The sequence below is a fragment of the Balaenoptera borealis genome (assembly GCF_965194805.1).
Source record: "Balaenoptera borealis genome assembly, chromosome: 1".
NCBI lineage: Eukaryota > Metazoa > Chordata > Mammalia > Artiodactyla > Balaenopteridae > Balaenoptera > Balaenoptera borealis.
Genome location: NC_138860.1, coordinates 111,171,656 through 111,192,437, shown reverse-complemented (window position 1 = coordinate 111,192,437; position 20,782 = coordinate 111,171,656). Strand labels below are relative to the sequence as shown.

The following is a 20,782-nucleotide window of genomic DNA, read 5'->3' as shown; positions in this document are numbered from 1 at the left end:
AAAAAAAAGACTATTCTTTCTCCTATTGACTTGTCTTGACATTCTTGTCAAAATCAATTGGCTGTAAATGTAAGAGTTTATTTCTATACTTTCAATTCTATTCCACGAATCTATATGTCTATCCTTATTCTAGTACTACACTGTCTTGATTACTGTAGCTTTGCAGTTTTGAAATCACAAAGTATGTCTTCTAACTTTGCCCTTCTTTTTCAAGATTGTTTTGGGTATCCTGGGTCCCTTGCATTTCCATATGAGTTTTAGTATGTTCATCAATTTCTGTAAAAAAAGCCAGGTGGGATGTTGCTAGGGATTGTGTTGGATCTGTAAATCAATTTGGGAAGTGTGACCATCTTAACGATATTAATCTAGCTCACAAACATGGGATGTCTTTCCGTGTATTTAGATCTTCAATTTTCTTTAACAATGTTTTAAAATTTTCAGTCTTGTACTTCTTTTGCTAACTTGTTCCTAAGTATTTTATTCTTTTTGATGCTATTATAACTAGAATTGTTTCTTAATTTCATTTTTGAGTTTTCATTGTTAGTGTATAAAAATGCAATGGATTTTTTATGATCCCACAAAATTTTAAAGTCTGTGTTTTTCCCTTCAAAATCAAGAATCATCATTTTCAATAAATATTTTCTTCATCCTAAGGCATGAGATTCTTTGAAGCCTGCTACAGAGCACTCAAAGCTTGCTGCTGTTTTTGAGACAAAACAGGGGAAAAAAATATCTGGTGCTGGGAAGTGAAGTGTGTATGGTTTCCTTAGCATAGGTAAGGCAGGTTTATAGGGAGTCATGAACTTTAAAAAATGAGAAGTCTTTGAGCATCAAACAGATCTGAGGGTGCTACAAATAGGTTATAAAATGAAATATTAAGATCCAAGAGCTGGTGGTATAATAAGGGCAAAAGAAATGCATGTTAAAAACAACAACACATAAAAACCCTCTCAGAGAAAATGAGTATATGCATTCTAGTACCAGCTTTGGACATTGGCTATGAAATTTAGAGCTTGGAGGGATCATAGAATCATCCAGTCTGCTCCTCTGAATTTACAGATGAGAAAACTGGGTCTAGAAAAGTGAAGTAGTGTGGGGTGCTATAAGGGAGGAAAAAGCCAAGAGTTAGGAAACAAATGACCAAAGTCATCACTCCTAGGAGACATTAGGAGGGGTTACTTAGTCTCTGTCAACTTCAGTTCTTTCTCTGTAAAAGGGGAAAAAATGCCTGCATTTTAGGGTGGTTTTAAGGACAATTATTCAGTGAGTTATAGTCTTTCCCAGCACCATGTGCCAGGCTCTGTGCTTGGTGCTGAGGACAGAGTGGAGAACAAGAGACACAGCCCATGACCACCAGAAGAGCAGATTTAGGTTGAAGATGAAATGAGATAACAGGGCACAAGGCTCAGCATTGTGTTTCTCTGTCTCATTCCAAGTTCCAGTTAAATTTCCCAAGGGCAGGGGGCTTAGTGCCTTCATTTTTGAGTCCTGAGTGCCGAGTACAGTACCTGACACGTGGAAGGTGCTCAGTAAGTGTTTGTTGAACTAAATAAATGTTTTTCTTCTTACCCCTAGGCAAAGGAGAACTTTAGACACAAAAGGGGAGAACAACATTTGCCAGGCGAGAAAGCAGAGCATTTCAGGAGGAGGTGACTACCAGCATGGAGCTTGGCGTAAGACCAGGTCCTGGGCCAAAAGAAAAGGCAAATATTATCAGTTGAGCCAGGGATTATTTTATTTTATTTTTAAAAGAAAGCTTTTCTCTTGATAAGTTAAAATGAAAACAAACAACAACAAAAAATCCTCTCTGGTCCCTTTTCCCTTCTAGTGACATCCACATACAAATGTCTTTTCTCACCAAATAAATCAGTTATTCTTAGCCAGCAAGGCTAAGTTTTAAAATAGAAGTAAATGCAATTTATGTCAATATTACTCTGAGCGAAAAACAAAAACATTTCTGTGCATACCATTACAAGTTTGAGCCCACCCAAACTGGGATGGTAAGAATGATGAGGGCAATATGTTGTAATTACAGGGAGAAGGGAATAACTTCAGGCTCTGGATCAGGAATTCAGGCCCGTGGGCATCACTGTAGATTTCTGCATGGGGAGGACCCCTCATTCTTCCTTCTGGGTCCACAATAGCTTGAGGCATGCAGTCCTGCTGGGAGGGGGGAAAGGGAGCAGGAACCAGGCAGGGACCACCAGAGCAGCTGATTCCCGTGAGCCATGTGTCAGGCATTAGATAGAGCCAGCCAGCTCCCTGGTCTCTCCTTGCCTCACTAAACCAGCCCTCTTCAGACCTTATGAAAGAAAGCAAAAGAGCTGGTGTTGAAAAAAATAGATGGAAAGCTAAAGGGCTGGATTCGGAGTCCAGTTCTTCTTCTCACTGGGGTACCGTCTTGATGGGGGCACCTCAACTCTCTGAATTTCAGTTCCCCCATTTGTAAAATGAGAAGTTGGCCCTAGATCAGGCATGGTAAATCCCCAAGAGGCATGATGCTCCTTTACTGCATCTCATCCATGACAGACATTGCTAATCGATCACCCATCACTTCCTTTCCCACCCAGCTGCCTGAGACTCCTTCACAGACATGCTACAGGCAGCCAACACCAAGCATTGGAACAAGTGCAGGATACAACCTACTTTCCGTCCTCCACCAGACAGCTGGGTGAGGCCTTTTTACCCTGACATTATGTGATTCTAAATCATTTTCTGTAGGCTTGCTCAGACTTCCTACTAAACTTGTCATAAGGGAGAAACTGAGGATTCCATGAAGTCAAGAAACAGCCCATGGTGGCCCTACACAAAAGCAAGTGTTGTGAATACTGGTATTTATGTGAGTCCTCCCCACAAAGCTGTCACACAGTCAGGGCTTTCAAGTTGCTGAGGGAGCTCCTTGCTGAGCTTGGTCCAAGATGGTCCCTGGGGATGGAGTAGGGCAGACAGGGAGAAGGAATTTTGAAAGGTTTTTTTTTGAAATATAAACTTCTATTTCTATGCCAGGATTAATTCCATTCCATACAAGAATGGCTAGGGCAGTGTTGCTAGGAAATTAGCAGCTGTTTGTCTGGATGATTTTGGACAGGAATGTGTCACTTGTGCAATGCAAACAGGGAAGGGCTTTGAAGTGTGAGAAACTGGTGTCCGTCCAGTGCTGTTTAAGGAAACACAGCGCAGGGCATTTTAGACAGAGCCAAGGTGGAGGATCTTTCCCAGTGTGATCTAATTCCCTGGGGCAATGAGCACTGCCCCAGGGTCTCCTTCCATCTGCCCATCTGGTCAGTGCTCATCCTCAAAACTGCTGCCTAGCTTTCGATCCTGAGCCTGTCTGCTGGGCGCCTGGGGCCAGAGTGACCACTGAGCTGGAAGATGACTCCTCTTTAGTAATGAGCCCTGGAAGGCTAACTCACCCCCAAAGAATCCAGCCTTTGGAACTGTAAAGTGGAGCCCTCAAGAATACCCCGACCCTCTGATGATTCCACTGTATAGAGTTTAAAGACAGGCAAAGCTAATCTATTTTATTAGAGATCAGAATAGTACTGACCTTTAGGGAAGAGGGAAGGAGGAGTGATTGGGAAGTATCTTAAGGAAGCCTTCTGAGGTTCTGGTTATATTGTAAATGTTGGGCACACTTGTATTTTCACTTTGCAATAACTCACTGAATTGTACACTCATGACTTTTCTATGTGTATGCTATACTTCAATAACTTTTAAGTATCTAAAAAAAAAAAAGAGAGAGAATAGCCTGACCCATCTCTAGCCTCACCTCACTCCTACCACTCTGCATTCTCCTTCCCTGGTTTATTTTTGTCTATAACACTCACCTCTAGTTAACATCCATTTCGTTTTCATGATTTATTAATTAGAGTCTCTCTCTCCTTTCTAGCATGGAAGCTCCATGAGGGCATGGATTTTTGTCTGTTTTGTTCACAGCTATCTCTTCAGTACCTAGAACAGTCTCTGGAACATAAGAGGCACCCAATAAATATTTGTTAAATGACCAAATGCACTCATCTATTCAATATTTTATTCAACCAGAAAACTGGATTTGTTTCATCTAAGAAAATTTTTATAGGATACCTTCTGAATGCCTGGAATTATTCCCTGGGTTTGGGGTTGCGGTCTGGGAGAAGTTTGAGGAGAAAAACAAAACAAAACAAAACAATGCAAGTGCTCTCTTCATTGTTTATATATGTCTCAAATCACCCTTTTGAGGTAAGTAGGCTTATCTTGGTTTCTCAGAGGAAGACATGGAGGTTCATAGAAAGTAATTTTCCCAAACCACAAAGCCACTAAGTGGTAAAGGCTGGACCTTTTATAAAATACACAAATGCCGCCTACAGCAGCTGTCACTGGCCCTCTTTTCTTCTCTTATTGTCTCTCCAGTTAGCTGCTTTCCAGAGTGGCAAAGATGTTCTAACACTAAGGTTTTGACACAACTCCCTCAGAGAACAGAATTCTGTGTAAACAACTGCAAACTTCTTTTTTTAAAAATCTGCCTTGGTTTGAGATTTCTACTACTATAAGCTCTAAAAAGCAGAGTGGTGCATCAAGACACTCACAGGATGACAGAATGTGCCTGGAGAGGGGACATTTAAGTTTAGAATCGAATTTCCCAAGCAACGACAAAGGTTCTGGAACCTCCCAGAATATCCTCGGTAGGATTCCCACTGGATTTGCAATCTCATTTTTAGGGAATTCCTGGTTTGCACTATAAGTGAAAATCGAATCCATTTCCCATCAAGTTTAGGCTTAGAGATTCTTAGTGATATACTCCCCTTTCCGGGCCCCCAGGAATTTAGCCTTCTAATCCCCAAATTGCAGACTGGGAACACTTTGAAATTCTTATGATTGAGAAACTGAGGACTCTGTATAAACCCCTCAGCAGTCAGGAAACATCCTGTGGGTGGGTTAGTCGTCATGAGATCTCTCTGAAGGAAGTTTAACTCCTAGTTCCAAGAAAATGCCTGTTTATCTTTTTATATTACAGGATCACTGGATGTCCGGGGTGTCAACTGAAAAAAAATGTCCAACCTAAAAGTTGACAATTATGTTTTATCTGGGGCATTACTGAGAACTATAGCCCGGGATGGCAGCCTCTCAGATAGCCCTGAGGGACTGTTCCAAAGAGGTAAGGGAGGAGCCAGGATATATAGGAGTTTTTGCTAGAAACAAAAACAAACAAACAAACAAAATCCCTGTGTAGTCAAACATCAAAAGATTACTGCTAATCACAAAAAAACCCAGACATCTCAAGTTAATGATTTTAGTGCTTTTCTGTGTATGAGAAGATACAAAAGTCTGGGCTCATTGAAATTATTCCTTCCATATGCATCTTAACTAGGGCCAGTATCCAGTTTTTCTCCATCCTAAATTCCCCTCAGAATGCACTATCGGGTCAGCTGCAGTGACTGATGGCTTTATGGCCGCAACATCCCTTGTTTACTGAAATGGCAGGCGATATTCTTTGTCCACAGGGACAGTGGTGCCACTCATGATGTACAGGAGGGTAAGGCAGGTCAGTGGATTTCACTGCAAGTAAATATCTTTCTAGAAAGTATTTAAATAATAAAATTTCTTCCAATAGAGTTTCTCCTATACCTTATTTATGTTAGTTTATTTTCTTTAGCTACTCAGTTTGTGAAATATCAATCATTTTAAAACTTTTTTTGCTGTTAATTTCCCTTGCTATGCTCTCAGGCAAAAACCACATCTGTTGCAGAAAGAGCCTAGATTTTGCTCATACTCTGATAAAATATGCACCTCTTTAGGCTTGATAGGAAGGAGTCAACAACACTGTTGTAAATACCATCATGTCCTGGTATCCCCAGCCTGGGGACCCAAAACCTGGCAGGACCAGAAAGTGACAGATGAAAAGATGCTGAACATCATTAGGAAAATACAAATCAACACCACAATGAGATACCACTTCACACACACTAGGATGGCTAAAATAAAAGAGACTTTATACAGAAAAGTGTTGGTGAGGATGTGGAGAAATTGAAACTCTCACACATTGCTAGTGGGAGTGTAAAATGGTGAAGTTGCTTTGGAAAACAGTTCTTAAAAAAATTTGACATTGAGTTACCATATGGACCAGGCAACTCTACTCCTAGTTATATACTCGAGAGAAATGAAAGCATCAGTCTACACAAATATGTGTACACAAATTTCATTGCAGCATGATTCATAATAGCCAAAAAAGTGAAACAACCTATATGCCTATAGACTGATGAACGGATAAACTCAATGTGATATACCCATACAATAGAATGTTACTTAGCTAAGAAAAAAAAAAACCAAAACTATTGATACATGCTACAAAATGGATGAACCTTGAAAGCAGGCTAAATGAAAGAAGCCTATCACAAAAGGCCATATATTGTGAGATTCCATCTACATGAAATGTCCAGAAGAGGCAAATCCATAGGAACAGAAAGGAGATTAGTGGTTGCCAGGGGCTGGGAGGAGAAGAGACTGGGGAATGACTGCTAATGGGTATATTTTTCTTTCTCGGTGGATAGTGATGAAAATATTCTGGAATTAGGTAGTGGAGACAATTGCACAACCTTGCCAGTATACTAAACAACACTGAATTGCACACTTTAAAATGTTGAATTTTATGGTATGTGAATTAGGTAGTGGAGATGATTGCACAACTTTGCCAATATACTAAACAACGCTGAATTGCACACTTTAAAATATTGTATTTTATGGTGTGTGAATTATATCTCAATTAAATAATCTAGTGGTGGGAGATATATCAAAAGAAAGTAATAGGGAAAAATCAATAGTACTGTTAAATTACTCTCTTTGTGTCCATTGCAAGAGCTCAGTGGATTCTTTTCTAAACACAGCACACTGAGAGTATGAAATTATGAATCAGGGAAGAGTACATTATTCTTTACTCCCATTTTTCTCTCTGTAGTACATCACACCTTGCCCTGTTCCTGGATGCCCATTTTTTCCTTAGAGTCCAGGGTTTCTTAGAGTGTCAAGTTGTTCCCGTTGCATCAAAAATCTCTTGTAGTGCTTGTGAAAAATTCACAAAAATTCAGTGGGGCTCACTGAAACAGAAACTTTATGTGTATGACTCTGGACTTGGCATTTTTAACAAGTCATCTAGCTATAAAGACAATACTATTATTAATAATAGCTTTTACCTATAGAATATTATGTGCAGGCACTATTCCAAGTACTTTACATTAATTAACTCATTTATTCCTCAGTACAATCTATGATTGGGTACTCTTATTATCCCCATCTTACAGATGAATAAACTGAGGTACAAAGAGATGAAGAAACTTTCCCAAAGGCACATAACTAGTAAGTAATAGAGTCTGGAGTCAAATGCAGGCAGTCTGGCTTCAGATTTCAAGCTCATAATCACTTCACAATACTGTCTGCTATGGTTAGAATGTTTGTGTCCCCCCAAATTCATATGTTGAAATCCTAACCCCCAGATGTGATGGTATTAGGAGGTGGGGCCTTTGGGAGGTGCTTAGGTCATGAGGGTGGAGCCTCATGACGGGGATTAGTGCCCTTATAAAAGAGGTTCCAGAGGGATCCCTAGCCCCTTCTACCATGTGAAGACAGAGAGAAGGTACCAGCTATGAACCAGGAAGAGATCTCTCAACAGAACATGACCATGCTGACACCTTGATCTTGGACTTCCCTTCCCAGCCTCCAGAACCGTGAGAAATAAATTTATGGTGTTTATAAGCTACCAGATATGTGGTATTTTGTTATTGTAGCCCAAGTGAACTAAGATACCACCTCTTCTCCCCACTGATTGTTATGCTTAAATTTGAGACTCACTGTTACAGTTATTATTTAATACATCACTTTCATCTGCAAAGTAAGTACCTATATTTCTACCTTTGACGTGAACATTCACAAAAATACATTTTCTTAAAGGGAATGCCAAACTGGGTTGTGAGATTGTAAATTTGGAAACAGGGACATGAGAGGCTATAGCCTTGGACAAGGGGCCATGCCCACCCCTCCTGCCCCCTCATTAATTAACTCCAGTGAAGCCAACTGCCCAGAGAAGAGGCCTGGCTCCTGCAGAAGAAACCTGGCCTGGATCCCATTCCCGAAGCCTGAGCCAACCTTCCCCCACGGTGTTTCTGACTCAGAGACAAGGAGAGGAGCCTTGCCTGAGGGTGTCATTGCTCTTGTCACAGAGCTGGGTGAGGCCTGTTTGGAAGCCCTGGCCAGCTTTGGGCTGCCTACTGATGGCCCTGACCACTTCAGGCTGGAACTGGGTCCGCAGCTTCTGGCTGGCCAGAGTTACCCACCATGTGCCCAAGGGCCATGGTTGTTTCCACATCATGTGGGACGTTCTGTGGCAGCTCTCTCGGGGGCCTGCGGTGTGGCATAGTGGAAAAAGCACAGGTACAGGGTCTGGATCTGCCCCTGGGGTGGGCACATTGGTCCTGCAGACTGTCTCTGACATAGATCCTTCACCTCTAAAGAGAGATCGTCGTTCCCAGATGACTGGTCACAATGACATCGGTGACACTGCTTCCTATGGCATTACGTTAGCATGATCACTCACTCCCATCCTGGCCTCCCTCATCCAAAAAGGGTTGGCGTCCACTCACTCATTCAACAAATATTAATTGAATGAATGTGTGACTTCCTTTGTAGACAACTTGCAGAATTGCAGAGTGGCTAACAGGCATCTCAAATTTAACGTCATCTTATAGTCAGAGTCAGAGTGGAACTCTTCATTTCTCCCCCCAACCTGGCCCTCTTCCAGTTTGCCCCATCTCGTAACCAGTGCCCACATCCATTCAGTTGCTCAAGCCAAAACCTAGGAGTCATCCTTGACTTTCCTCCCCCTTCATGCCATCCGTCAGCCAGGCCTTCAAACGACACCAGAGCCCCTCCCCCACTGGTACCATTTCTGTCCTCTTTCCCTGTGACACCGCCCTCCGCCCCGCCCCTGGCCATGCCAGTCTCCCTGCTCCTCTACAGGCTGTGCTACACTCAGTAGTCAGGATAAACCACAGCCCACCACCGCTCCCCTGCTGGGAAATAAAACCCAATGTTCTTGCCAAGCCAGCAAGACTCAACCTGGACCGCCCAGCCCCTTGCCCACCTCTCTAACCTTGTCCCCTGCACGGCTCCCCCTTTCACTGCATTCCCGCCACACCAGCTCTCTACTTTCTGTCATCCCGACGCAGCCTAGCTCGTTCCCATCTCAGGCCTTGGCACTGGCTGCTCCCTCGGCCTTGAACTCTCCTTCCTCCTCCGAACATTGAGTGCCTCCTTCTCATCAGTTTCAGTTGGCTTCAGTTCAAAGAACATGTCCTCAGTGAAACCACCGTTCCTGTCCTGAATTACCCTCTCTTCCTTTATCCGTTCTAGTTTCTTCACAGCCCCTGCTGCAATTTGAATTTATCTGGTGTGTTTACTTACATGTCAAGTTGTGTCATTTTCCTCAACAGTGACAGAAGCTTCTCGGGGCCAGAGGCTGGCTGGTTATCCCCAGCTCCTAAAGCCCACACATAACGGGCTCTCAATAAGGATTTCTTAAATGGATGATGTGATGTCACTACTACAGCACTGGTTTCAATGTATTTGACTTGTTCTAAGAAGAATATAAGGAGGTTTATAGAACTGAAAATAACAAGATTTGTTAAATACGGCCTAGGAAATTAGGTTTAAAAAAGGAGGGTGGGATGCTTTGGTGAACTCAGCTTTGCAGTGCCCCAGGGCTCTGTCCTTGGGTGCCCCTGCTCTACCTGCATTCACCCCAGTGGGCATCTCCTCCAGTGTCCTGGCTCCAAACACCGTCAGATTGTTTACATCCAGCCAGATCTCAAGCTCGCTCAGCTCATCCTCACTTGGTGTCTAACCAGCCCCTCAATCCTGGCATGTCCAAATCTACTGCCCCATATTCTACTACCTGGGAGGACACGGAGCTCAAGACAGCTCCAGCCTTCCAACAACTTCAGAGTCACCCTTAACTCCTCCCTTTCTTTCATACTCTCATTGCATCTGTCAACAAGTCCTACTAGCTCTACCTACAAAATATATCCAGAATACGACCCTTTCTCACCTGCTCCTACTACCAAGCTGGCTCAAGGCACCATCACCTCTGAATCCTTGTAATTGTCTCCTAATTGGTCTCCTGCTTCTACTCTTGTCTCCTTTGTCTGATCTCAACTCATTAGTTAGAGTGACTTTTTTTAAACTTTTGTCTCTCTGCTCAAATCCCTCGAATGGCTTCTCATCTGATGCAGTGTAAGGTTCAAGTACATCACAGCCTTCCAAAGCCCAACATGGTCCTGCTTCCAGATCTGTCTGACCATGCCACTACCCCACTCACTGGCCCCACTCCAGCCACACCAGCCTTCTTGCTGTTTCTTCAATATGCCAGGCACACTCCTGCCTCAGGGATTTTGCACTTGGTGTTCCTTCCGTGTGGAATGTTCTTCCCCCAGGGATCCACACAGCACACTCCCTTGCCTCCTCAGGCTTTGCTCAAGTGGCATCTTCTCAGAAAATCCTTCCCAGATCTCTACTCTATTTAACATTCACCTCCTCCCACTCTCTTCCCCTTCCCTGATTTATTTTCTACTTCTTTATCACCATCTAATATAATATTACATATATGTAATGCAGATATAACATTACATATGTGCACGTATGTAATTTGTTTATCATGTATTCCCCTCACTGGAATGTAAGCTTCCTGGGGGTAGGAAGTTTTGTCTGTTTTATTCAGGGTGGTATCTAGAAGAGTGCTTTTGGCATATAGAGAAATTTGCAGGTAATCTATGAGATGGGGCTTTCCTGGAATATTGCGGAGGCTGTACCAATACAGCTTTGGAGGTTCCACTGTGGTCCATGTAAATGGCACTCCTTGGAGTCATGTAGTGTACAGCCTGCAAAACCGTATGAGGCATCCCTGTTTATGAGGCTGCTTATGTGTAGAGCCATAGGTTTTAGCCAGCAGCCAAAGCAGAGGAAGGTTTGCCACGTTTATGAAGGTTCCAGTGCCAGAAAAGGGCACATAACATCTCACTCACTGCAGAAATAGACTAAAGGAGCAGCAGTGGGCAGGACCAAGATGCTCGGGAAGAAAGAACTTGAAGTTTGATCTAACACAGAGAACAGCCACAGAGAATGTTAGTCTGAAAATTTTTAAAGCAGGTGAAACAAAATATATCCTCCCTTGCCAACCCATACCCACTATGAAATATCTCAGCAGGCCTCCCATTGACCAGTTCACTTGAGCAGTGTGGTTTTCCCTTCAATGCACAAATTGTAAAATCAACACCATGGTAGATGAGTGAATTACACTGCTCTTTGAGATTGGGATTAGCCATAAACTAGTTAAATAGGGGCAGTTACCACAACTAACCACTGCAACAAGTTTTTCCACTACGAAATCTGATTCTATAAACTTAACGCAGAATAGAAATATTCGCTCCACTGGGCACCCCAGTCAGCTCTTGCACCCAAGGCTCTTAACTTGCACATGACAGGAGAATCCACATTTCTGTGTCCATGTGTAAGAAGCACATTTCTTGAATTTTTGCGGTGAGTCAAGGATTTTTATGAGAGTTAATTTTCACACACCCCCAATACACATTTTTTCTTTCATTTATTGGAAGATATGAAGAAACTGCATGGTAATTAAGCTGAAAAATATGTAGCGGTGATGACTAAGCAAACACCTCAGCTTTCATGATTGTGGCTGGCTGAAGTTTCCGGTAATGCATTCACTCGGGGCAAACCCTCCTGGAGAGCCTACCATGTGCCAACACCATGGGAAGAAATGTCAAGAAGACATGACCCTTGACCTCAAGGGGCTCCCAATCTGGTGGGGGAGCCACAGCTTTCTCACCTGCAGAGTTATCCAGCCCTGCAAAGCAGTGTGTGCAGTGTCCACTGAGGAGAACTGACCGTGTGTGATCCCTGTGGACAAGAGGGATCTGGGGCCTCCAAGAAAGGTGGGCTCTGAGCTGGTCTTAAAGAAGAGCAGGATGTGGAAAATTAAGGTTTCACAGAGCAGAGCTGCTCACTAGCCTCCTACTTCTAGCTTATGACCGCTGTTAATAAGAGAGAAGTTAAATTTGAACACATTTGGGCCACTGTATTTTGGGGTCTCTTTGTTACAGCAGCTTAGCCAATAAGCCTAACCGATACATCTGTGGAACAGTTCTTGAGCTTACCTCCTCTGAACACATCCAGCCCAGTATGACTCCATCAGCAAGAAGGAAGGAAGGGAGCCAACAGCTCCTTCGCTACATCAATTCTTACTTCCCACTGACCTGGCCAAGCAGGAGCTTTCTCTTTCTTCTAGCAATAAAGAAGCAGAGGTGCAAAGGTTTTCCAAGGTCACACACAGCTAGGAGGCAGCAAAGACCAAGAACCCAGATAGTTCTGACGCTCTCTAGGACTCACGCATAATCAACTGTAGGCAGGAAGAGCCTCAAAGGACTGTATCGGGTATGCCCCAAGTATATCTTCACTCAAGAGGGCAACATACAGAATCCCCGATGTTCTACTGAATCCAAAGAGTTTAGCAGTCTTTTGGCACTAGAAAAGAACTTGGAAGATTTCCAGTTTAACCACTCATTTTACAGATGAAGAAACTGAGGCCTGGAGGGGTTAAGTGGTTTGTCCAAAATTCCATGTGCCTACATAATTCATGGCCCTATTCAGCATAGCATACCGTGAACCTTATGTCCATGGCTTCAGGGACAAAAGGCAAATTAGGGTATGTGTTTTCTTGAAGACCTTCTTCGAGTCTCTCTGGGCTCAAGAAGCAGACAATGATGGAAGGTGCTCTGCATGGATGGGGGAGGACACGGGCAAAAAGGGGCCTCAGTTACTGTGGTCCAGAGCTGATGCTTGACCGAATTCTAAAGTAGGTCAACCTTGTTCTTATCCCTAAGTTTCCCTTTCTGGGCCCTTTGCTCTCCTCCAGGTACTGACAGGTGACAGCTTGGTAGTAATGTAAGCTGTATCCTGGGGTATGTATGTTCATTTAGGCTCCCTCTCCAACCATCAGTGAAAAACTTTGTCTTCGTCAGACAGACTTCAGGCCCAGCCAGCAAGCAGGCACGGGGCGTTGTGAGAGGAGGAGGGAGGAGGGTTGCTGGGAAAATCTGATATGCATAATAAGGAGGCCATCTCTGCAAGCAGCCTTGGACCCTGAGGATTGTGTCCAAGCTGGTCTATGTGCTGGGGCTCAGCACCGCCTTTCAGAAAACGTGTTCCGGTGATGAAATAAGAGCTCTCATATCTGTTTAGGGAGCTCGCTGCATTTCCGAAAAGCTCCTGACTTGAGCAGGCTGAGTCAGGAGTGGGCATTTTTGCTAGATAAATCCAGAGAGTTATTGATTTCTCAAGACTTTGTGAACTGATCCTGTGTGGGAGTATTTCCCTTTCCTTATATGGCTCATTAGGGAAGACTGGACACAGATCAGGAATTCAATTTCTAACCAAACAAATTTCTGCCCACGCAGACAACTCAACTCATTTTAGTACAGGCAGCATCTAATAAATAAAATATTTTCTTCATCTTCGAGACTGATTTGTCTAGGTGAGGGTCTACATGGGTCCTTTAAGTGTCCCTGTCTGGGCTGCTGTAATCCAACAAGGTAACTTTTAAAAAGCACCACATTAAAAAAAAAAAAAAAAAAAAAAAAAAAAGGGCACCACATACACAGGAGAGCCTTTAAACCTAGGTATTCCCATTAGTTGTTTGCACTACCCCAGGGATGAAGATTGTGGATCATGTTATTATTCCCACTTGCTAGATGTGGAAACTGAGGCCCAGAATGATGAAGAACTGGTCCAAATTCACACAGCAAGAAACAAACCATCCCCTTCCATTGCCTTTTCCCACTTTCATACAGGACGTGATTTCTTGGGAGATAAGTCTGAAATGTCACAGGTTAAAAGAGAGAATGGAGAAACCATCAAGGACCCATAGATAGTGCATTCATTTAAAAACTTTTACTGAGTGCCAGCTGTGCGTCAGGCACCGTTCTCAGTTATGGGGATGCAGCAGTGAATAAAGCAGATAAGAATCCCACGGCTATTCTAGTCTTGTTCTTTGACTCTTGTCCCTTTCTGGGTAATAACACCTGGCATTTACTTAGAGCTTAACAGTTTACAATGCACTTTCCTGTACCAGCTCCTACGACCTTCACAGCCATCGTCAGAGAGGCTAGGTGTGTTACCTGCAGGCACATGCAAAGCTGGGATTCTGATCCAGCTCTTCTGACAGCAGTGCAGCAGTGCCCTTGCAGGTCTTCTGCACTTTCTTCTTAAACAACTAGTCAAGGGTCAACTAGAGGGGGCACCAAGGAGCCTCCGAGCTACTCCACCCCCTCCCCTGCACAGTACGAGTGGTGGGGAAGAGAGTCTCCCCAGCAATTTGTCAGTTCACAGCTTGCAAAGCCAAAGGACCTGACCATAGATGGAGAAAGGATACAGGAATTCATGCCCTTGTGACCTGTACATCACGTGGGGAAAGACCGGAGAGGGGCTGACTGGGAGGAGGGGCCACAGGAGATGGAGATGGGGGCTTTGCAGTATTAGGCTGGGGCATGTGCACGTCCACAATTCATATTTATTTGCCCAAAAAAGCAGCACTTGGCCTCCTGTGAGCGGTGAGCTTTCAGGGAGGCAGTGTCCCTCTAGACCCAGGGTGGGCTTAGCCTGAAGGAGGCAGGAAGTGGGAATTGAGAGGCACACTTTTTTTTAGGGGCCTCCTTACTGTTTTCCATAGTGGCTGCACCAATTTACATTCCCACCAAAAGTGTGTGAGGGTTCCCCTTCCTGCACATCCTTACCAACACTTGTTATCTCTTGTCTCTTTGATGATAGCCATTCAAACAGGTGTGAGGTGATATTGCCTTGTGGTTTTTGCATTTCCCTGACGATTAGCAATGTTGAGAATCTTTCCATGTGTCTGTCGGCCATCTGTACTCTTCTTTGGAAAAATGTCTGTTCAGGTCCTCTGCCCACTTGTTAATTGGGTTGTTTGTGTTTTTGATGTTGAGTTGTATGAGTTTTTCGCATATTTTGAACATTAACCCCTTATCAGATATATCATTTGCAAATATCTTCTCCCATTCAGTAGGCTGCCTTTCCATTTTGTTGATAGTTTCCTTTGCTGTGCAAATGCTTTTTAGTTTGATCTAGTCCCATTTGTTTATTTTTGCTTTCTGTTTCCCTTGCCTGAGGAAACATATCCAAAAAAACATGACTAAGACAAATGTCAAAGAGCTTACTGCCTATGTTTTCTTCTAGGAGTTTTATGGTTTCACGTCTTACATTTAAGTCTTTAATCCATTTGGAGTTTATTTTTATATTTGGTGGTACACGAACTTTTAAAGGCAATATTGCCAATTTTCTGTCCAGAAAAGTTGCACCAAATTTACCTTCCATAAGCAGGAGTTAAAAGTAAAGATTTGGGGACCTTTGTAACTTTCCCATGCCTGTTATTCTTATTTGCTCCTATGGTGATTAACAATAAAACCCATAAAAAGACAAGGAGGCCCATGAAGGATGTCAGGGAACCACAAAGAGGACATTGAGAAGTTGGTCCATCTTCCCAGGCTGTGGAAAGGAACAACAGGAAATTGGATAGATGATAAAAGCTTTAAAAACATCCTGAGGGATGGAAGAAAGGCAAATGTTGGGGGGACCCATGGAGGTACCGCCCAGTGTGTCTTTTGACTCCTGAACTAAACAGAAGGCTCCCGGGGCAGGTCAGTAGCTCTGCTTCCTTTGCACTGATATCTGAGCACACAGTGGGGCTCACTCACACGGGACTGAAGGAGCGTCTGGAGAGCGGATTTTAAAAACGGACACCTGCACGAGGAAGGGAGAGTGGAACTGCTGGGCCTGGTCAGCTCCAGGGGCAGCTAGGGGTGGAGGAATCCTAGATGCCTGCAGATAACCAGCCAGCCCTCAGCAACCTTGGGATCATTCTCAACGAAGCATAGAAAGGTGATGATCCAGACCTTCCGGAGCGTGTCACCTAATCCGCTTTCCATCAAGCCATCAACCAGCTTTCACTGAGCAGCCGTTGAACACAGCCCAGCACTAATGCAGGGTCACAGATGAAGTGGAAGCAGTACACCTGCCTGTGAGGAACTTGCGGTCTTGGTGGGGAGGCAAGACCAGCGTGACCAGGAAAGCAGCACAGTCCACTCAAAAGACCGTGGCAAGCGAGAGTCAGACTGTGCACTGGGAGCGAGGTGGTGCGGTGGGCGTCCCGAGGACAGAGGAGGGGTCGGCAGGACGGAGGGCTTCAGAGAGGAGGTGAGCCTCGAGCTTCGGCAATCCCAGGGGGGCCACCTTACGTTCTTGCCCCTGTGATCCTTCTGAGAGGAGGAAAAACGTCATCTGGCACTTTCTGGATCCCCTGTTCCTCCCAGCAGCCGCCTGCTCCAGCATCAAGGCTCAAGGGCTACCGTGAAGGGAAAGGGAAGAAAGGAACGGACAGCAGTGGGAGAGTAAAAGCACACTCCTGCCCCTCCGGCCGGCCAGCGTTGGTGTCTGGGCCCTGGCTGCAAAACAGGCTCTGCAGGCTGACTTGCCTTTAGGGGAAGGAGTATGCCTTTTTAGAGTCCCTAGGATCAGGCAAAAAAAAAATCCCCAAAAAACCCAACAAGGCTACAGGGTCTATCAACATCCCATAGTTGGATAGCTGAGGCGCTGGCATGTTTACCCTGTTTAATCACCGCCCCACCCCTCCGAGGAAAAAAGCTGATTTCAGCCCCTAGAGTTGAGAGAGAAAAAAAAATAGCGGTGACCTCTCTGCGGGACTGATGATAACCCGCTCCTTATAAGGAGCAAACAAACAAAGAGCCCAGCTCAACGCTCAAGAATGCAGGCCTCCGCGTGTGTTCCTCCCCATGTTACCTGGCGATGGGGCTCCACACCTGAGCGCAGCATTTCCGGGACAGCAGAACAGGCGGTCTCTCTTCTCACCAAGCCAAGAGGGTACTAATTGCTAGAGATAATCCTAACTATAAAGCTTCTGAGTCAGCGCTGCACTTGGATTTAATGGGGCTAATGAGTTGTTTAAAGAAAAAAGAATTTTTTTTACTAATTGAGAAACAAACCTCCTAACAGCTATATAAACACCTGCCTCACAGTGGGTTATTATTTAACCCCTAGTAAAAGAAGGGTCAAAATCTGCATAGCTCAAAGTCCGCATTCCTCCAGGAGCTAACAGAGTAATCAAACCATCATAATTTTAGCTATTCTTCACTTACAATGTCTCCTCTATGTCAGATGCTTCATTTATGATCTGTTAGTTCCTATAGTAATCCAGGAATCATGCCATTTTACCAAAAAAAAAGGATGTTGAAGCTGGAGGAGAGGTTACGTCACTCGCCTGAGTTCACACAGCTAGCACGTGGAAACAGGGAGATTTGAACCCAAATCTTTCAGACTCCAGAGCCCACGGAGTTCTTTCAATGGGAGCCATAAACATCTAATGCCCACGGAAGACCAGGGCCCTCTGGGCTTTGAAGTGTGAAGGAGTTTGGTCACTCCAACTTGTCCTGTTCCTCGTGAGGATTTCTCAGACCTTCAAGGAATACTTGAATGTTGTGTTGCTTTTCATTCCCGTCCTGTTTCGCTCAGAAAAACAAGGAACCTAAGTCAAATCCCTGGGTGCTGTTTCTGCTTGACTGGAAGAGCCAGGCCAGCAGGGTGGTGCAGGCCTTTGTGTGAGATGCTCCCAGGCTGGGCCTCCTTCTCCCTAGCCTCTGGCTGCCCTCCCCACGCACCCAGGCTGTGTCTCTCTGGCTCCCAGAGTTAATCAGCTGGGCCAAATTCATCCCATATTTAGTGGGGCTGCCCAGACATTCTGACCCCCCACCCCTATTATTCATTCAAACAAATGTTTCATACCCATTATATATCCAAGCACAGTCCTAAGGTCTTGGGGGATAAGAAAGAGATGTCCCTGCCCTCTGGGAGCTGGCATTCAGGAATGTGGAGTCAATAACCAACTAGTTACACAATTACTTGCTTACCTCCAATTCTGCAAAGATTGAAAAGTTGCTAAGACAGGGCATACCTGGGTCGGGGTTGGGGGTCCTGACCGGAAATGGGGAATCAGAAAAAGCTTCCCCCAGGAAGAAGACAAGATGACTGGATGCAGAGAAAGGGCCAGAGGTACAGTATGAGGCCAGAGAGGTAAACAAGGTCCCATCTTGAGGGCCCTTTATAGATCTGGACTATCTTTGGAACGATGAGACTCCTTTGTAGGGCGTAGGTGATGAATTATGTCTATAAGTCAGGGAAGAAGGGAATGACACCTATGCCAACAAATTTTATAAATCAAGTTGAGAACTAACAACTGCCTTTTTGGATCTTGGTTTTTCTAAAACAGTAAATTTGTCGTAAGTTAAAGACTGTCAATTAAAGGACTTGTGGTAAATGTTTCTTCTTGACAATGATGATTTAAGCCCAAGCAATCCTCTCAAGAGGATGTATTCACCCACCCCTGCCAGCAGTCTGAATCTGGAAGGGTCATCCTGCATAGCCGTATTCGGAGGTAGGCCCCTCAAGGCCTATTCAGAGAGGTGGATTTGGGGGCAGGGGGTTGGGGGAGAGAGACAAGGCAAAGAGTAGATTGGTTCTGGGATCTCAAGGATGATCCCCTCCATCAGGGCTGTCCATGTGGGGTTGCTCTCATGGGTTCTGGGAAAGCACTGAGGGACCCCCCCCCCCCACCAAACAGCATTCTCAAAGTCTGCCCTGATATCCCCACTGAAGACTGAGGCCTTTGGTCCTTAAGCCTTTTTCCATGTGTACAATGAAGCCTTGCCCCAGAGGATCCGCTGAGGTTTCTTCTCACCCTCATAGTCTGTGATCTAATCACTTAATAGAGACAGGCCTTCCCCAGCTGCCTCCCTAGGACAGTGTTTCATGGGGGACAACTCTGAGAGCTAGCTGGGCCCCAGAGAGGGACGGAAGGAAAAGGGGGAGAGGTGGGATATCAACAAGGACTTTTTGATCAATCGATTGGTGGGAAGGCAGCAAGACAGGACGCAACCTATGGCAACAGTACGATTCTACCCAGAGACAGTTCTGCCTTTGAGAGCTTGACTTGTCCACTTGTTCAGAAGTCACGAAGACTTAAACACATGTACATGCGCGCGCAGGCGCACGCGCACACACACATTCCATACATTTCCTCTTTAGGGGAATGTTAACATTCCTTTAAAGTGTTTTTCTTAAAATTATATTTGGAGACCACATTTTTTCAACTTGTGAGACCATATCTCCAAAATCTCAATAAATTGTGATTTGTTTTTAAGACAACCTTCTTCATACCATAACCAAATTTACTGTTAGCAATCAAAACACAGCAACTTGCAGCATTAGCAGCCTGGTTGCAACGCGTGTTGTGTCAAAGCCCTTTTCCTAGCATTTCGTACATTACCATACCTCTGCAAATTTTCCACTAAGCTTGTCCTCTCTGAAAAGTGGGGAGTTCCGGGGAAGTGTTCTTTATACAAGCGTATTGTTGGCCGTGTGTAGTGCTACTATCACGCATTGAAAAGAATGTGAGAATAAAAGAGATAATGTCTGAAATGAAAAAAAAGTGGGAATTTCTAAACCATGTAATCAAATGTTGCCAATTCTGCTTCCCAGCTATCATGATTGATAACAAATTATCAAAAGGCCATAATTATGTGCGGCCTGGGCAATGGCCACATCCAAGAAAAACACGTCTCCTGATATCTCCAGCTCTGTGGCTTCCAGTCCAAAGCTTTGTAGAATCTCTGCCTCATGATGGGGCCCTGTTGCCAAAGGAGTAGGAGGAAACGTTTCCTTGTCTGGTAGAGTGGCTTGTGCCCTGGCTGGAACATTAGGGAACTGTTCTAGTCCAGCCAACTCTGCTCATTAATAGCTGTGTGCTTTGGCCCAGTCTCCTAACCCTTTGGAGTTGCTATTTCTTATCTCTAAAATGACAGCAACAACTCAGCAACCTTTGACTCAGGACAGACTGTATGTTGGGCTGGACGGTGTGTGTTAAGATATAGCTAACCAATATTAAAAAAACAAACAACCCAATCCAAAAATGGGCAGAAGACCTAAATAGACATTTCCCCAAAGAAGATATACAGATTGCCAACAAACACATGAAAAGATGCTCAACATCACTAATCACTAGAGAAATGCAAATCAAAACTACAATGAGGTATCACCTCACACCGGTCAGAATGGCCATCATCAAAAAATCTACAAACAATAAATGCTGGAGAGGGTGTGGAGAAAAGGGAACCCTCTTGCATTGTTGGTGGGAATGTAAATTGATACAGCCACCATGGAGAACAGCATGGAGGGTCTTAAAAAACTAAAAATAGAACTCCCATATGACCCAGCAATCCCACTACTGAGCATATACCCTGAGAAAACCATAATTCAAAAAGAGTCATGTACCACAATGTTCATTGCAGCTCTATTTACAATAGCCAGGACATGGAAGCAATCTAAGTGTCCATCGACAGATGAATGGATAAAGAAGATATGGCACATATATACAATGGAATATTACTCAGCCATAAAAAGAAATGAAATTGAGTTATTTGTAGTGAGGTGGATGGACCTAGATTCTGTCATACAGAGTGAAGTAAGTCAGAAAGAGAAACACAAATACCGTATGCTAACACATATATATGGAATCTAAAAAAAAAAAAAAAAAGGTTCTGAAGAACCTAGGGGCAGGACAGGAATAAAGACGCAGACGTATGTAGAGAATGGACTTGAGGAC

General features: G+C 44.2%; 2 protein-coding genes across 12 annotated transcripts in view; one reads left to right on the top strand and one right to left on the bottom strand.

Annotated features, from left to right (window-relative positions):
• Window positions 1-6,634, top strand: part of LOC309626139 (uncharacterized protein) — a 65,084-nt gene extending 58,450 nt beyond the window's left edge. For 3 of the 7 annotated variants that reach the window (XR_014242975.1, XR_014242976.1, XR_014242977.1), the window contains exons 2-3: window positions 1,576-1,703; window positions 2,571-6,634. Coding sequence is in view for 4 of the 7 variants with exons in the window: in XM_082386647.1 (XP_082242773.1) it covers window positions 1,576-1,716; window positions 2,571-2,671; window positions 3,890-3,999 (352 nt within the window). In the remaining 3 variants the exon portion in view is untranslated. Of the gene's footprint in view, window positions 1-1,575; window positions 1,717-2,570 lie in introns of all 7 variants that reach the window. The other 4 variants (XM_082386648.1, XM_082386647.1, XM_082386650.1 and 1 more) reach the window with 4 other exon arrangements.
• On the bottom strand, window positions 1,708-20,750 carry LOC309626083 (uncharacterized protein). 5 transcript variants are annotated; one of them, XM_082386405.1, is made up of 4 exons: window positions 16,909-20,750; window positions 14,829-16,453; window positions 9,430-9,601; window positions 1,708-2,302 (listed from the first exon to the last, which is right to left on the bottom strand). In XM_082386405.1, exons 2-4 carry the CDS (start codon window positions 14,956-14,958, stop codon window positions 1,930-1,932), a joined length of 675 nt encoding a protein of 224 aa, XP_082242531.1. In that variant the 5' UTR covers window positions 14,959-16,453; window positions 16,909-20,750; the 3' UTR covers window positions 1,708-1,929. The 5 variants fall into 5 exon arrangements, 3 of the variants coding, with proteins under 3 accessions (XP_082242531.1, XP_082242532.1, XP_082242530.1); XM_082386406.1 differs by having other exon boundaries at window positions 14,829-16,367; XM_082386404.1 differs by having other exon boundaries at window positions 14,829-20,750.
• Between the last annotated feature and the right edge of the window lie 32 nt (window positions 20,751-20,782).

Excerpts from the sequence above, each read along its gene's own strand:
- LOC309626083 (XM_082386404.1), bottom strand. The coding sequence starts at position 14,958 with ATGGCCGACAGACACATGGAAAGATTCTCAACATTGCTAATCGTCAGG. Across the intron at positions 9,602-14,828 it reads ACAAGAGATAACAAGTGTTG|AACAAGTCAAATACATTGAA; the intron begins GTAAGGATGTGC and ends TATTCTTCTTAG. Across the intron at positions 2,303-9,429 it reads AAAATGACACAACTTGACAT|GTCTGAAGAGGGCTGGTTTA; the intron begins GTAAGTAAACAC and ends TTCTTTCATAAG.